Consider the following 17,765-nt stretch of genomic DNA (forward strand, 5'->3'; position numbering starts at 1 on the left):
CTGAGTTTTGGCTACTTTGTATCGGTGTTTGCTCTTTACTAGGTTGCAGGTACTGCTTCTTCCATCATCTTAGGAATTAGCTAGTACTAGTATTCAGCATCATTTTGTGCTTCAGTTCTGGCTGAACTGAAGTACATTTTCAGATCATTTTTGAAAACAAAAACCACTGAAAAATTGACTAATACATTACACAAAATAAATGTTCACCAAAAACACAAAACTACAGCGATTCAGATTTTCTCCGCTAAAGTTTTGCTATTTCTTTTTGGAGTTTGTAGATATTTAAAAAGAAAATACTTTGAAGTAACGATGTTACAGAAGAAGGGTTCTAGGAAAATCACCTGAAATCAGTTTAGAATATAAAACTAGGGAGAGAGAAAAAACCATTGATAGATCACTGTGATTGGCGGTGATGTTCACATGTGGCAGTGTCCTGTTAGTATTAACAGGTATTATAATAACAGGTGGCATTATTAGTATTTTTGATGCCCATTTAATATTAATATTGTAACCGTCCTCTGCTTATTGAATTAGTTTTCAGTTCTTTTAGAGGGAAAAGGTTATGCTTGTTATTTTTTCTAGTTTGGTTTTAAACGTTTCCATTCATATAATACAAGTGAACTATGTTACGTTATTAGATCTCTTCTATAAGACAAAATTATCGACCTGTAACTAAAGAATTTTCATTTATTTGACTGTATCTTTACTGCTTGAATTATAAGATTATTTCATAATCAGTGAGAGCTTTTTCATTCAAAAGTGCTTTTAGAAGTTCCTAGGTTCAACTAGTGGCACCAATTGGGGAGGGGGGGTTGCGCCCTTTAGTTTTTCGCCTTTCTAGATTTTAGAAAACACTTTTTTTTCATTCACAATTGCCTTTTTTTGTTAGTTTCATTGTAAAATTGAAAAAGTTACAAATTCTCTCCTCTTAATTTTTAAAAGTACATTCCGGTGGACCCAGCTAAATTTTCGTGAACTGGGCTCAATTTATTGACTAATAAAAAAAAAATCAAAAAGCATCCCCATGGCAGGTACTAATGATGTGTTAGGGGATCATTGTTATTTTGCTCGTAATTTATATATATGACCAGTTTTTCAATGAACCCTTCCCTGAAATTAGTTTCTTCTTACATGCTTGCCCTGCAGCCTTTTTGAACTCGAGCTTGCCAAAAATCAACAATAAACAAAAATATTATTTGAAGGTCCTTCATTAGTAAAAGAGAAAAAAGTCAGTAGCGTTTCTGATCCGCTGGTAAAATCATAAACAGTCACGGTCTATTCCACAGTACGCATATCTAGATATGTGTATTGTGGTCTATTCAGACAAAATCTAACTCTACTTACAAAAAGCAAAGTCTACTAGAGTTGTGTTCAAAGTTCTCAGGTGAGTGCATGTAAAGACTCATTCGCAACGAAATATTACTAATACCTGAGATAAACGCTATTTTGAGACATTCAGGATTTTTCGTAAAATTTTTCAGCCAAACAGAAAAATTCTGTGTAAAAATCTGTCTCGGTACTAGTAAAATCTCAGTTTAAATGGGCCTTTAAAAGGACTTTCGAAAGTATTCTAATCGCGTCTAATTGAAATGTTTTATTTTGATTCTGGTTTGAAACGGAAATGCTTCTTATAAGGGGATGGTGACTCTGATAATTTACAGGACAAAAGTAAGACAAAATATCAAGAATTAAAATTTAATTCCAATGAAGTCCGATTTTTCAGCTAAAATAAACTCTTGAAATTAACTTAAAGTCTGAATCTAAAGATTAAAAGATTATTTCGTATTTATCTGGTTGAAATTACTGGTCGTCCTAGGTTTGCTGCCGTGAAGTTCTATAAATACATTTATTTAAGAAACGCTTCTATTTAAACTTTTTTTTATCTAAGCGCTTAGAAATATTTTACAGGCTCTCTCTTATAGTTATTTTTACGTTTTTAGTAAAATTAGTAAGATTATGCATTTGAGTTTTTTTCGCAAATTTTTAAGTTTCTTCTATGTTTACCAAAAAAAACCGGTCAGACCTTTTTTGTGTCTATATTTGTTTTGGTTTCTACGAGCAATCCTTTTATTTGTTGATACACATCTTTTTTATGAATCTTTGCAAATTTTATCATTTCTAGGGGTCCCGAGGGCACATGCTATGAAGGCGGCGTGTTTGCAGCTAAAATTTCGTTCCCTCACGACTATCCCTTGAGTCCGCCAAAGATGCAGTTTACGTCTGAAATATTTCATCCGAATGTTTATGCCGATGGTCGAGTTTGTATTTCAATTTTACATGCTCCGGGTGATGACCCCACTGGTTATGAGACAAGCGCTGAGAGATGGAGTCCAGTACAGAGTGTTGAGAAAATATTGCTGTCCGTCATTAGTATGCTAGCAGGTACGTTTATTTTCTTCTTCGTTTTTTGCATTTTTAATGCAAGATCTGTGGCGCCATCAAATACCGGGTGCTGCTAGTTTCGACGCATTAGCCTTTAATCATTTTAGCCAACGCAAAGCCTCGTTCTTGCGGTAAATGAAATTCTCCTCATATCGTAAGGAATGTTAAGTGCCTTTGTACTTGCCCTGAGCAAAGGTAATGGTAATTGACAATTCGGTCCAGAGATTAATATCATGCTCAAGCTCTGCAGGGATGGCAAGAAATTGTGCTCTTCCAAGTTGTTTTTCTTCTTTTTGTTACTTGGAATTTGACTAAGCTTTGTGATACATTCATGTTTCTATTTTGAGTGACAAAACAGCTTGAGACTTGTGCCTAAAAATTGTCTCAAAAGTAATTTAGAAGGTGTATATATTTGTGCGAATTATACATATTCATTAAAAGTTTCTAGCAATCTATTGTAACCTCATCGCAGATTTTTTGCAGTAGGGGTGGGAACAATGGCTTTCTCTAGTAAGGGACTAAGACTGCACGCTATTTCGACTCTTTCAGGATATGGTCCCTCTTGTTGCTCAGTATTTGTAAATACTTATGCTTTTGACTTAAGATATGGCCCGCTTAAACCTCCTATAGTATTTCCCTGCGCTCATTCAGCCCCAATCAGTGAGATATTTTTCATATTGTAAAATTCAGAAAAACTATTTAAAAGTAATTAATTAAAACAACTGGCACCAGCTATTATATAATTAGTATGTATACATGATACATCAATATGTATATGACCTATACATATTGACCTATACATGCAAACAACTGGCACCAGGTATTATATAATCAATGTGTATACATCATGCATCAATATACATCAATATGTATATAACCTATACACATTGACCTATACGTGCAAACAACTGGCACCAGCTATTATATGACATTTGTTTCAATAGCCTTTAAAGAAGCCTATCTGCAGCAGTCCTGATGCTTATAAGTGAGAGTAGGAAGGTCGTATTTACTAATTTATGGAATTAATGCTAAGCGAATGATAAGTTTGAAAATCATCCTTGCCCCAAAGGTGACGTATAATTAAGGATATGTGGTACCTCAAAGATCGCCAAATCTCATGCATAATAAAACTCTTTAGTTTGTGCGGTCAAACTATTTAGAATTCATTAGAGGTTCTTGTCATAACTTGTAGAGCTTGGATAAGAGATGCGATCGAGCAATTTGGCAGCTTTGGGAATACCCTGTAGTGCTAACCACCTTTATTGAAAGCCTTGTCGACACAAGGGACGTATTACTCGTGCTATAGATACTTTGAATAGAAAACGCTTAGCTCAATAGTTATTATATTTTATTTATTTTAATCTAGCCTCTAGTTGGGTTTTCGACTGTTGATACATTCAAAATCCCCTATCAATTTCTATCAATATTTTCAGGAAAATATCATTTGAGTAATTTGGTAGCTTTGCGAGCTCCCTATGTTGCTGTCACTATTCGGTAATGGGTCCTTTGTCTTTGACACTATCAGCCCACAGCGAGGCTAACAAAATGATTTTGAAGGTATCCAATGGCCTTTAGAAGAAGATATTAAATCTTGATAAGGAAATTCCAATAATAGAATATGCTTTTAAACAGGAGGCAAGAGAAATAGGCAATGATTAAAATCATAAACTTTTCCTGAAACCACTGGCAAAAAATATTAGGTAAAATTATAATTTATATAAGTTAAATTATTTTAGAACTCGAAGAAATGCTTTTGGTTAAGTTGCCGGGCAAAAGACAATATCCGCGTGTTACAATTTAAGGGGCTGAGGCTTCTCACTGGTACAGTTCAAATTTTTTTGAGTGTTTATAAGGTTGCTACCGTAGAGACATAGAAACATATGTGCCAAGTAATGGTGTTGTAGAAGAACAATACTGGCTAATGAGAAAAGAACATAAAGTTGGGATATCTAATCTATGCTAGTCTTAGGAAAATATTCATTCTGTAAATTTCAGTGTGAAAATGTTCCACGGTTGTTCACTCTGTCTATACACATTAGGTGCGTCAGGCATATAGTAAACCCAAAAGAGCTGATACTAGCTGTCGTATGTTTAAACTCTGTAAATTACATATAGGTGATGCACATCAAATTAAAAATTGTCAATTTTTGTGGGAAGCACCTATTATTACCATGTTAGGCTGATTTTTCTGTGTGATTAATTTTAAAACAAAACGTTGTTCATACAAGAAGTTTTTCTAAGAAAAGTAAAGAGCCATGTTAAAACCTAAAACCAGCAGAAATGGTCATATAATAATTGAAGATCAAAACAACCAAAAACTAAAACGAATAAACATAAACGAATAATGATAAAAATAACAGATACCGTTAATGATAACTGAATAATAAAAGGAACATATTACAGATGCGCTATTTTGATAACCTTGCAATGCATAGTGTCTCTTGATTGGCATCCTCATTCAATGATGATTAAATTCCGAGTTCCATAGCGGCTTCTTATGTAAAAAAGCCTAAGCTGATGAGAAAAAAACACATTTAGCCCCTCCCCCCATGAGACAAACTTAGAAGTTCTTCAATATGTGCTTCTCAGACACTACTTGGAAGTTTCAATGCTCTCCTTGAGCCACTTCCAAAATGTTGCAGATATCCTTTATTGATAACTCGGACGCAAATAGTGTCTTGATTTAACTCTATTCTCCCGTAAGTCATAATTCAACGCCCAGTTGTCCCCACTCACCCTCCTGCAACACTTGATTCCCAAATCACTCTCAAGATATTGCAGATACGTCACTTTTATAACCTGGCAACATACGGTGTTCGTTGATTTGCCTCGCTACTCAACTGTTCATAGGTTACAAATACCATAGGAGCTTAAAGTGCCGAAATGTTGATTACATTCACACACATTGTGTCTTGCAATTTACCTCTTCCCTTCCCTCAAGTAAAAATTTGATATGTTCAGTAAAAATTTTCGACCAGACATAGTTTTATGCCGTGAGTTTTAATAATATCCTCCTGTAAAATTCGGGTTGGGGAGGGAGGGGACTTCAAGTCATGCGGCTTGAAAATCTGCATGATTTTGGGTCCTTTGTGGGGTTTAAACCACCGTGATACTTATCTTGTAGACACACTTGAATATTGACGTATCTTAGCCCACGACCGTATTAAAAGAATCTCTTCATGGTCTTTTTTTAAGTATTAATTTTTTTAAATGAATTCACATCTTGGCTATTTGTTACTCTAAAGAAAAAAAACGGGTATCATTTATCATTATGATCAAATTTTTTCCTGAAAATCTTCGCGGAGCTTTCCTCGACCCAAGCAATTTCTGGTTGACTTGATCCAATACACCAAATTTTTCTTCAAAATGTTTCTCCTTGCTGATGTCCTCTTAATCCAGTCTACATTCCCCAAAATTTTTAATCGGATCGGAGACAAATAATTTGTGGCATGTTTTGGAGCGTTGTGTTCGATACAATCTAATTTTTTTTCGAAATATGTTGTCCTCTCAGACTCGTGCTGTCCAGCCTACATGCCTATTAAGCTACAATGGGATCAGAAACAACAAAAATTGTTTGTTCTAGGTGTTATCAATCGCTTCAACCTCTTTTTTTCAGTATTTTGCGTCTTCATTACGGTCGGTTGTCTTGGTTCCCGTGTCCTTTCATTTTCAATTTGATTGGATAAGCAATTTCATTCGGGTATTCTTGTGTCACGAATCGATACAATATCAAACTTTGAATTAAAGTGGCATCAAAAATGTCAAGCATCTGATATCAAAACATTAAGCGCATATTCCGCAAATAATATTTGACCATCACCAATGTTGGTAATTAATGATTTCTAATACTGTGTTGTACAAATCTGTGGATAATATCACAATATAGACGTTTAAAATTAATTTCCTACTTTTGTCACCAAACAATTATTGCCACGATTCTGCTATGAATAATATTAATGGCTTTTGGTAATAAAACTTGTTAGCCAATATTACTTCTAGTATCAAACAATTCATGGTAACAACTGTAAGTAATGAGTGAGTCGGCCAAATATTAATCGAAACTCTTATAACGGAAATTTCATAATAACAGATACATTAAAAGAATCCGGTTTTTATGCTCATTCCATACAAAATTTCTTAATTTTAATGCTATCCATGAAAAGCTACGGTCCTAAGAAAATTTACCAAAAAGGCGGGAAACATCTCCAAAAAGTCATGGAATCTTACTGAAAATCACACTGTCAGATTCTGCGTATCAGAGAACTCTTCTGTAGAGGTTTCAAGCGCACAACTGCAAAAATGTGGAGTTTCGTGTTTTTTGCCAGAAAAAAGATCACTGATATGTCTCGAACTAATGGACTTAGATGATCGGGAGAGGGCTTAATTGAACAGAAACTAAAAGTTGTATTGTTTTTTTTAAGTGACCAAAAAATTTGAGGGCAACAAGCCCCCTTCCCACGCCTGTTTTTTCTCAAAGTCATCGGATCAAAATTTTAAGACAACCATTTTGTTCAGCATAGTTGAAAGGTCCAGTAACTACGCCTTGGATATGAGATAACCCCACAGCCCCTGGGGAGATAGCTGCAAGTTATGAAATTCGGCTATTGTTTACATATAGTATTTGTTATAGGGAAGTACACTTGACATTTTTTGGGGGAGAATTTTCCATTGGGGAGATTTTCCACTGGGAGAATTTTCCGTTCGAGGAGGGATTTCCACGGGAGAATTTTTCTGTATGAGCGTTTTCTGCGGGAGAAACTTTCCTTTAGAGAGGAAAATTTCCAGGGAAAATTTTCAACTCAGAGGGATGCTGGAATGATTTGAAAAACGATCAAAAATTAAATAAAAAACAGATCTTTTTTCAAATGAAAGTAGGCTAAGGAAAATTTTTCATCCAAAAATGTGAGCAAGCAATTTTCTGGGGGAAAGTTTCAGTGAGGACGGAATTTTCAGTGAAGATCGAATTTTACGGAAGACTTTTCGGATGAGGGCTTCTACATGGAAGAAACTTTCCTTGGTGGTTTATTCAACAAAACGTAAGAAGCCATATTGTAACATAAATGAACACAAATCATTTCGTATATATGGGGGCTGCCCTTCCACAATCCCTTGCTATTTGCGCTGAAATTTGGATGATTGTCCCACCTTCTTAAGAATAACTCCTGAAACACAAGGGCCTTTTAATTAAAATAAGAAGTTTTCTTAAAGTACTAAACTAACTTTAACATGAAGAGCGAGGGATTGAGGAGGGGACAGCGCCCCTCATATTCGGAATAATTTTTGTTCGTTTTAATTTTTAATGTTGCTCCTTGCATTCTGTTGAAAAAACTTGCTTCTTTTGTTTGATTATATGCAGAAAGTATACTATGTTTTTTTTATTCTTACGTATGTCATTTGACAGGTTCTGTGGCTAGTGAAGGAATATTGTATGAAGGACTATTTATGCTGCTTTGGCTAACCGTCAACTCAGCTAATAACTGTATGATTGTTGAATCTAGCTGCATATCATCAAGCAGTCAATTGTATCCCAAATCTCGGTGTGGGAAAAAGGAAAGGAGTTGATTATGCTTTTGCCTCTTATTTCTAATAGGACTATAATAATTTGTTAGTTTTTTCCTTTTGTGAAAGGTAGTTATCTTGATCATTAGTTCATTATTTTTTACCTTGTAAAAAGATTAATGTGTACTCCTATCCTTGTATCTTTTTTTACCTCTTCCTTCCTGCAAAAACATCCTGCAATTAGAAAGCATGCTTTTAGAGTGTTATCCGATGAGCTGCTGTTTTCTTTTAATTTAGCTGGGTAATTAATAGAACCAAAAGGGACTAAAAAAATTGATTGTCAGAATTTTCTTATGAATGATTATTGCTTTGCCTTTTCCGATGTGGTACAAAATTTAACATGAAAGAGACGAATGAAAACACTTGGAATAGAAAAGAAAGCTAATGCTTTTAGATAAGAATCTTAACGAGGTATTTTAAGTATTATAAAGGGATAGTGTGACAGAAATCCTTTGCATGATTGATGTGTGGTAAGAGGAAAGGATTGGAAAAGGGATAAGAGCATAAAATCAACTTGGTCTCCGAGAGAGAATATATATATATATATATATATATATATATATATATATATATATATATATATATATATATATATATATATATATATATATATATATATATATATATATATATATATGTATATATATATACATATAGTGAGGGGACAAACGCCGATCTATACCAAAGAGGAAGATAAAGAAGATATTCATACTCTGAGGTCAACATAGTACTTGCTAGACTAGTATAGTAAATTGTTTAGTTTTTTCTTCTTTTTAAATTCAAATACTGTTTTGGTCCTGTCAAAGGGCCATTGACCGGGCTCTCTCACTTTTCTGTTTCTTTGACAAGAGGCTGGAATATTTAAAAATACTACATGTGCCGCTGATTGTAAGCCTTGGTTGTCCATAATAAAAACGCTCAAAGCGAAGAAAAACATTGAATAAAGGCAGTTAGGATGCCTAGCAGCTTTTTGACTTGATCAATTAACGAAGCAGGGCCGAGTATCAAATAGGTTATGTTTAATTGAAAGTAAGGAAAACGTGCATACATGATCCAATTTCATTTTGAACGATGTATGTATCTTAGTCCCTTAATCAGAGGCAGCGATCTAGCACTTGAAACCAGTAAAACAAAGAAAGGGAACTGTGAATTTTATGATTGGTTATTTTCTAATGACATTTTTTCGTACTACTTTCATGTTCCAGAAAAAGTTTTGTTTCTTGTATATGCTTTCATGATGTTATGTTTTTTTTGCGTTTGCCTTCATATATCTTGGAAGGGGTGGCCGTAGGAATTTAGGAGGAGGCAAATTCGATGGGAATTTGAAAGTTCAAGCGTCCTTTTTACGAATCACAAGCTGTTGGAGGAAAAGCTGTTTCCCTCACCCTTTGTTTTAGCACGGGGCAAATATGGAAGTCTTTTGCTGGTTTCAAGACTGCTTCTTAATACACTATTTCTTTGTCTCTAAGTATTTGTTGCTAATTAAGTATTCCTATAGTATAGGAAAAATAAAAGACGAAAAAGGGTGGAAAAATTTTGTGTAAAATGAATTCAAATTGCTTGTTCATTTCTTTGTAAACACCACTTAACAACAAATCTTGATCAGTTTTTCCAGTTCCATAAAAACAAAAAAGGGAACTGTGAATTTTATGATTGGTTATTTTCTAATGGCATTTTTTCGTACTACTTTCATGTTCCAGAAAAAGTTTTGCTTCTTGTATATGCTTTCATGATGTTCTTGTTTTTTTTTGTGTGTTTGCCTTCATATTTCTTTTCTTCATAATTTTTTTCTCAGTTTTACGGAGTTTTTTCGTTGGAACCATTTCTAGCTGTTGTCAATATTGGTATCTGACAAATCACTTTAGCCATATCTCTCTAAAAGAGGAAGTCTCTTGAGCAATCTTTTTTTTGTTAACAGTATAAAATGTCTCCAGTGGCATATTGCCATGCTAATATGATGAAGCATGCAATCAACAAGTCATGTAAAATTTTAAAGCTTTGAACTCTTCACAAATAACCACGAAGTTCAAATTTAGCTGCGGGTTCAGGTAATAATGCTATTCCTAAGCCCAAGAGGGGGGGGGGGTCACGCCACAGGATGCACCAGGATCCTTTTGCATAAGAAAAATCGCAAGAAATGGACGCTCAAGTGTGCAAAAATATGAATATCCTCGCAAGGTACAATAGAACTTAAAAAGTCTTTACTGTACCATCCCTATTTGGTGGAATCTCTTAATTGATTGTGCAATTGTCAGCTGTGAACTTCGTTGGCCCTAGAAATGTGGTTATACTGACCATTTTTTGGCCCTCTAGGCCTTAACCCTTCCTATAAATTTAGTTTAGGAAGGGAAATTTAGTTTTTGTCCATTGGTGCGATATTCTGCGGCCAGGTATAACCCCTCCACCATATGGTTAAAAAATTTAGTTGGAAAGATTAGTAGGGGCTCGAAGTCAGGTTATAGTTTTGGAAGGAGTTTTACTCATTGGCGGTAGTTAGTCTAATCTACGAAGGAAGGATCTCCTCCTACTCCCAATTAAGAACGGATCCGGAGCTTTAATTTGGTAGGGGTGGAAGTGCGAAAAGGAGAATGTGTAACATCCCCCTCCCCCTCTACGATTTTGTTTAAAATAATTGAATTAAGACCAATAATTGAATTATCGACGTAATGTAACGCAACAGAAAATCAACCGGATCACTTTGCGGCTTGTGCAAGGCATTGTGAAGCTTTGTTGAGGTCTAGATTGCCACTAAACGTCAATATCTGTTGGCCAATCAGAGGCGACCCCAGTCAAAGGGAAGGTTACGCACTCGTTGCATGTTGCATGTAGTGAGGTGTTATATTTTCGATTGCTCTTTGATACCATCACGGTATTGTAAGTTTGCAATATGAGATGAATTGATTTTCTTAGCACCTGGACACCAGCGTGAAAGGCTGTTTGAGGCTGAGGGGATTATTTCTAAAGTTGTTACTGGTACTTTTGGCAAAAGTACTCGAAAGCAAAGAAAAAGGGCAAGGAATAAGAAAAAGCTTAGTCAGTTGGCTTGGAGAAAAGACAAGTTTTGCTGAGGATGCAAAACTTATTCCAATTAAGGTGAAAAGCAGACACGGCAAAAGATTGGCTGAAGATAAAGAGTGCGTTTTGATGCAGTGGACAGCAAACTCTTGAGCCAGTTTGATTTTTTGTCCATAATTTTTCTGTAGGAGACTACAAGAGAGCTTAATCAGGTTCAGAATATGATGTCAAGAAAAAAAAGGATAAATGGGTGAACGGGGTAATAAATGGTGCTAGTATACTTAGCCCTACCAGCAGGAAATGCATCTTTCAAAGAATCTTCCTGCTCAAAGGACATCGTTGAGGTACGCCAGAAAGTACAGTTAGCCTTATGGTGCCCTGCAACGTGTTCCACACGTGAGAAAAATAAATGTAACCAGGTCTCATATCAAGGGAGATGTAAAATATACTCGCTGAATTATGGACATATACTTTGCGAAAGAAAGTGAGAAGCGAAATTTCAGACTCTCGATTTGAATGAGGCGACGCATGATTCTTAAATCTCTTTACAGTGGGATGCAAAGCCATTCGGTATAAAAAAAGATACAACTGTGACCCTTAGAGTAGATGACAAGCCGGTATCTTCGTCGTAACTGTAAGCTATTTCAGTGCCACGAAATGAGACTACACATTAGATTGCTGGCATATGAATTGGCATCATTGTCAGGGTACTTCATATAATGGTGTGTGGGTGCTAGCAATTTGGCAGACATTTACAGCGTAGGTAAAGGAGTCTTGATTTTTTATGGCACTTGGTATTAACCAAGTGACATATAGCGATCGCAAATTCTGTCTGTCTTTCGGTCTGTCTGTCTGTCCCGGTTTTGCTACTTCAGGCACTTCCAGGCAAGCTAGGACGATGAAAATTGGAAGGAGTATCAGGGATCGGACCAGATTAAATTAGAAATAGTCTTTTTCCCAATTTGACCATCCAGGGGGGGGGGTAGAGTGGGGGCCGGTTAATTCGGAAAAAATAGAAAAAAATGAGGTATTTTTATCTTACGAAGGAGTGATCGGGTCTTAATGAAATTTGAAGTATGGAAGAATATCGTGTCTCAGAGCTCTTATTTAAAATCCTGACTGGATCCGGTGACATTGGGGGAATTGAGGGGGGGACCTAAAATCTTGGAAAACGCTTAGAGTGGAGGGATCGGGATGAACCTTGGTGGGAAAAATAAGTACACGTCCTAGATATGTGATTGACATAACCTGGACGGATCCGCTGTCTTTGGGGGAGCTGGGGGGGGATAATTCTGAACAAATTAGAAAAATGAGGTATTTTTTAACTTACGAAGGAGTGACCGGATCATAATGAAATTTTAAGTTTGGAAGGATATTGTGTCTCAGAACTCTTATTTTAAATTCCGACTGGATCCGGTGACATTGGGGGAATTGAGAGGGGGAACCTAAAATCTCGGAAAACGCTTAGAGTGGAGGGTTCGGGATGAAACTTGATGGGAAAAATAAGCACAAGTCCTAGAACCATCATTGACATAACCGGGATGGATCCGCTCTCTTTGGGGGAGTGGGGGGGGAGGTTTAATTCTGAAAAATTAGAAAAATGAAGTATTTTTAACTTACGAAGGAGTGATCGGATCTTAATGAAATTTGATGTTTGGAAGGATATCATGTCTCAGAGCTCTTATATTAAATTTCAACCTTATTCGGTGAAGGGGATGTTGGGGGGGGGGGCGGAACCTGAACTCTTGGGAAATGCTTAGAATGGAGGGATCGGGATGGAACTTGGTGGAAAAACAAGCACAAGTCCTAGATACGGGATTGACATAACCGGAACGGATCTGCTCCTTTTGGGGGAGTTGGGGGGGGATTAATTCTAAAAAATTAGGTATTTTTAACTTGCGAAAGAGTGATCGTATCTTAATGAAATTTCATGTTTAGAAAGACCTCGAAACTTCGATCTCTTATTTTTTATCTTGACCGGGCACAGTGTCATTAGGGGGGGGGGAGGGGAGCCGAAAATCTTGGAAAACGCTTAAAGCAGAGAGATCAGGATGAAACTTGGTGGAAAGAATAAGCACAAGTCCAAGATAGGTGACTGACATAACCGGAACGGATCCGCTCTCTTTGGTGGAGTTGGGGGGCGGGGGAGTAATTCGGAAAAATTAGAAAAATGAGGTATTTGTAACTTACAAACGGGTGATCAGATCTTAATGAAATTTGATATATAGAAGTATCTTGTGCTTTAAAACTCTCATTTTAAATCCCGAACAGACCCGGTGACATTAAAGGGAGTTGGAGGGGGAAGCCGGAATTCTTGGAAAACGTGAAATCGAGGTATCTTACGAATGGGTGATCGGATCTCAATGAAACTTGATATATAGAAGAATCTTATGTATCAGATGCTCCATTATCAATTGGAAACGGCTCCGGGAACATGAGGGCTGGAGGGGGGAAACAGAAATCTTAGAAACCGGAAATCTTGGAAAACGCTTAGAGTGGAGATATCGGGATGAAACTTGATGGGAAGAATAAGCATAAGTTATAGATACAAGATTGACATAATTTTTACGGATCCGTTCTCTTTGGGGGAGCTGGGGGTTGTTAATTTGGAAAAGTTAGAAAAATTGAGCTATTTTTAACTTAAGAACGGGTGACCGGATCTTAATGAAACTTGATATTTAGAAGGAACTCATGTCTCAGAGCTCTTATTTCAAATCCCAACCAGATCTGTTGACATTGGGAGGAGCTGGAGGGGGAAACCAGAAATCTTGGAAAATGCTTACAAATGTCGTAGATACGTGACTGACGTAACCGGACTAGATCCGCTCTCTTTGGGGGAGTTAGATGGTGGGGTTCAGTGCTTTGGAGAGTTTGGTGCTTCTGGACGTGCTAGGACGATGAAAAGTGGTAGGCGTGTCAGGGAACTGTTCAAATTAACTTGATAAAGTCGTTTTTCCCGATTCGAACATCTGGGGGCTGAAGGGAGAGGAAAAATTAGAAAAATTGTGGTATTTTTAACTTGCGAGTGGGTGATCGGATCTTAATGAATTTTGATATTTAGAAGGACCTCGTGACTCAGAGCTCTTCTTTTAAATCGACCGGCATTATGCCTCTGATTTTCCTTTTAAAGCAATCTATTGATTCTTAGAATTTTGTTAGAGCTCATGCCATATGAGCTCTTGGCCCTTGGCTCTTCCGACCTCGTCACAAGTGCCATATGAGCTCCTAGCTCTTGTTCAAGTTCAGTGATGGAAAAAAGTTATTCATTTGGACGTATGTATTACGCACACTTCATCTGTGTCTCTGTCTCCGGGGAGCAGTGAGTTGCCAACCTTAGTATGCTTATACAGGCCACAGCACTGTCACTGTCCAACCTTCTTGTATTGGGTCTATACCCCTTTGGCTTTCCCTAACATCAGAGAAACGTTTCAGTCTTGGGTTTATAACACATACAGTCTTTGAAAAATTCTATTGCGTTGATTTGTTTCATTGTTCTTATTTCAGAAAACAAGCGATTTTTCAGTCCTTATTTCTCGTATATATAGGGCTCAGTTGTATAATTTAGGAAGAACTCCAGAAAAAATCGTTTGGGAGGGATGATCTCCCCAATCCCCCCTTGTCTTCGTGCTTGCTCCCGCTAGGCTCTCTTCAAGCTGCTAAATCGAGGCATACATTGTGATTTTTTCTTTCTGGATTTTGAAAAAATTGACTTTTAGTACAATATCCTTTGGTATATTCTTATCATTTTTCTCCAATATTTTCACAGGCACATCTTATCCTTTACCCCTGTGCTTCGTTTCTGTTGCAATACTGATTTGCTTGGATTGAAGTAGAAGAACTAGTCTGCAATAAAAATAAAGGTAATAGAGAAGAGGATTGATGCTGGTCGTAACAGTGAAATGTTGACTGAGCAAAAGACAATTCAATAAAAAAGATTGCTGAGTCAAAAATACTCGTCTAAAAAGGTTAGGTTTGGGAATCCTTTGGATCTAGTGAATTTACGGCTTGGATAGTAACTGAATTGACAATGACGAGTTATTGTGATGGATCTTTAGTGCGCTACATGCAAGGCCGTACACAGGGGGTTTTGGGGACTTCAACCCTCCCCCCTAAATGTTTATCTGACTCGTAAAAACGTAATAAAAATAGATGTAAACAAATTTTTATGGGGTTTTTGAGTTTTTTTTTTGTAAACCCCCCATCCCCGGGAAAAAAAATCCTGGTGTAAATCACCCCCCCCCCCCCAAAAAAAAAAACAAAAACATCCTGATACAACCCTGGCTACATAGTCTTCGGCACGCATACGCTCAATATTTTCTTTCTATTGACCGTTGAACGGCTTAAAGGAAAAAAAAAACGGTTAACTCTAAAATAAACAACGGGAAAGAGTGGCAATATTGGGAATGTTTTTATTTTTTGTTACATTTTAGCATCTCAAATTTCCTTCTAAAAAGTTATTCGGCACACGCTAGCCAAATTTTGAGGCATAAGTCTTTATTCTCGTGAAGTATTTTACGAATTGTGCAAAGATTACAGGTCATTCAAGTGCTTCGACGCCAAAATGCTCACCAATACGAAAGTGTAATCAAAGGATTGAGTCTTAGGATAGCTCAGGTTAAGGTTTGAAATATAATTTAGACCATTAAAACTTACTTTTACTCAATTAAAGTTAACCCGTTTTTATTTTTTAGAGCCAAATGACGAAAGCGGGGCAAACATTGATGCTGCCAAAATGTGGCGGGAAAATCGAGAAGAATTTAACAGAATTGCTGAACGTCTTGTTCGTAAAAGTCTTGGTCTACCTTATCCATAACCCACCCATAGTGTCCATTCTAGGCTATCTCAACATCACTAACTTTCAGCGGTGAAGAGGAGTTCATAAACGTATTCATGTGCTTGACTTGGATGTCAAGATCTTAACTTGACTATTGCCAGGGGCGTATCCAGGATTTTCTAAAAAAAAAGACTTAAAAAAACGCATCATAAATTTGTTTATATTTGATTTTTTTCTGTTTTTTACGAGTCAGACAAAATATAGAGAGGAGGGGGGGGGGGGAGTGTTCAAACTCCTACCCACCCTGGATACCGCCTTGGCTATCACCAATCAAAATTGATATATAACATTTTATAAAATGAGATATGTAAAGATCATAGGCACAGTAAGTGAGCTTTGTTAATTTGAGTTGTGATGTATTCGTTAATGATATTGCCCATCACTTAGACTATATTGGTAGAACCAGAACGAAACTTAATAATCAAAAAGGCAGGACTTATTGACAAATTCGTCGAAATTCGATACGGTCTTTTGATTGACGGCATTTGAATTGTGTAATTTGTTATATTTCTGGCGTTAAGAAAATTTTAATCCAAGAAATAATTAGTATGTTTGCCTGGTGCAATTCAAGAGTTTAGTCTGAGTGTGGCAATGCTGCTCAAAAAATGCGCCTGTGTATATCTTGTATCTCCTCCCAGTAGTAAGCTGTGGTATGCATCGTAACTATTAAACTACTTTCGACACTTGTGTATTATATGGTACACACTCGAGAATTTGGATCTACAGATCAGTCAATAACCGGTTATACATGTCAGTATTTGAAGAAAATTAGCTTAGACTCGGTTGAAATGTACGTTTTAGCTATATTTTTATTAAATATTTATGTAGAGATGGTATTTTGTTTGGGTTAGGTTTTTAATATAATGCGTTATGTGCGGGCCCCCTACAATAATTCTTTGTTGTAATTTTCATAATTTTGTTACCAAAATATTGTATTTTCATCATATTTTGTGTATTTCATTTAGATTAGTTTAACTTCTCTTCTCTAGTGTGTACCATATAATACACAAGTCCCTTATTTTAAGTTTTGTTAGATGGTTGGTGATGTTTAGACAGCTCATCTTTGCACAATTTACCACCCAGACCATTGAAATGGTCTCCCAGGCCATGGTAATTTTCATAAAAGTACTATATAAAATTTGGTTGTATCCTTTGGAAATATCGTGTTTTTCTAGAGCCTACTTTTTTTCCATTATAAGGAGTTTGATTAATAAATTTTCGCTAACATTCGTTTTTTTTTTCTATCTTGACTAGGCTCTTCTTTTGCTGATTTTTAACTAAAAAAGAAGCGGTCAAAACGTAAGTGTGATAATCACAAAGAATATATTTTGCACACTCTCATTAGTATGCGGTCTTGTTTCAAATACGTGGAGGTTGAATTAAATAAAGCCCGTACGCACCTGGTTTCTATAAGCAAAATTGAACCGGTAACTGGTGCCTCCCTATGGCCCTTAGGGAGTTAAAAACGTCTCAAGTACACAGAGAGTGTTGAGGGAAATGATAGGATTGCTAAGACAAAAATAAGCTTGTCCCCAGACGGTCATCAAAAGTTTCCGGGAATCATCAGTTTGAAAGTGAAAAAGATTGTTCTTTTGGAATTGTTCTTGCTGGTCATAATTTATAAGGCATGTCACATCAATAGGGGAGATGGGTCTGGATTAGGATAAAAATGTTTCAGCACACCAAATGAAAATATGTACTTAATACCAAAACAAATTATTCTACAATCTCAGAATCTTTAGAGATTATTTATAATTTAAATCATTAACTAAAAAAAATTATTCCCACGGAAAGCTGAAACACTTTGTTTTCGCTCCTCTTCAAAATTATGCTCTCTTTCGTTTTGGCACGATGATAAATAAATTGATTGTTTCAATATATTATGGACTTAAAGTCTACTGCGATTTACTGTTCAAGTCAGTTAGGATGCAGCAGAATTTCTTTGGATTTAAAGTGAAACTGCTGGAGGCCATGT

At 36.4% G+C, this 17,765-nt stretch overlaps 1 protein-coding gene across 1 annotated transcript in view; it reads left to right on the plus strand.

Moving 5' to 3' along the window:
• LOC136028120 (ubiquitin-conjugating enzyme E2 G2-like) overlaps positions 1-17,017 on the plus strand; it is a 40,191-nt gene extending 23,174 nt beyond the window's left edge. Inside the window, exons 3-4 of the mRNA XM_065705763.1 lie at positions 2,123-2,382; positions 15,648-17,017. Coding sequence (XP_065561835.1) covers positions 2,123-2,382; positions 15,648-15,769 — 382 coding nt within the window. The 3' untranslated portion in view covers positions 15,770-17,017. The remainder of the gene's footprint in view (positions 1-2,122; positions 2,383-15,647) is intronic.
• The last annotated feature ends 748 nt before the right edge of the window (positions 17,018-17,765 follow it).

Source organism: Artemia franciscana, chromosome 6, assembly GCF_032884065.1.
Source record: "Artemia franciscana chromosome 6, ASM3288406v1, whole genome shotgun sequence".
Lineage (NCBI taxonomy): Eukaryota > Metazoa > Arthropoda > Branchiopoda > Anostraca > Artemiidae > Artemia > Artemia franciscana.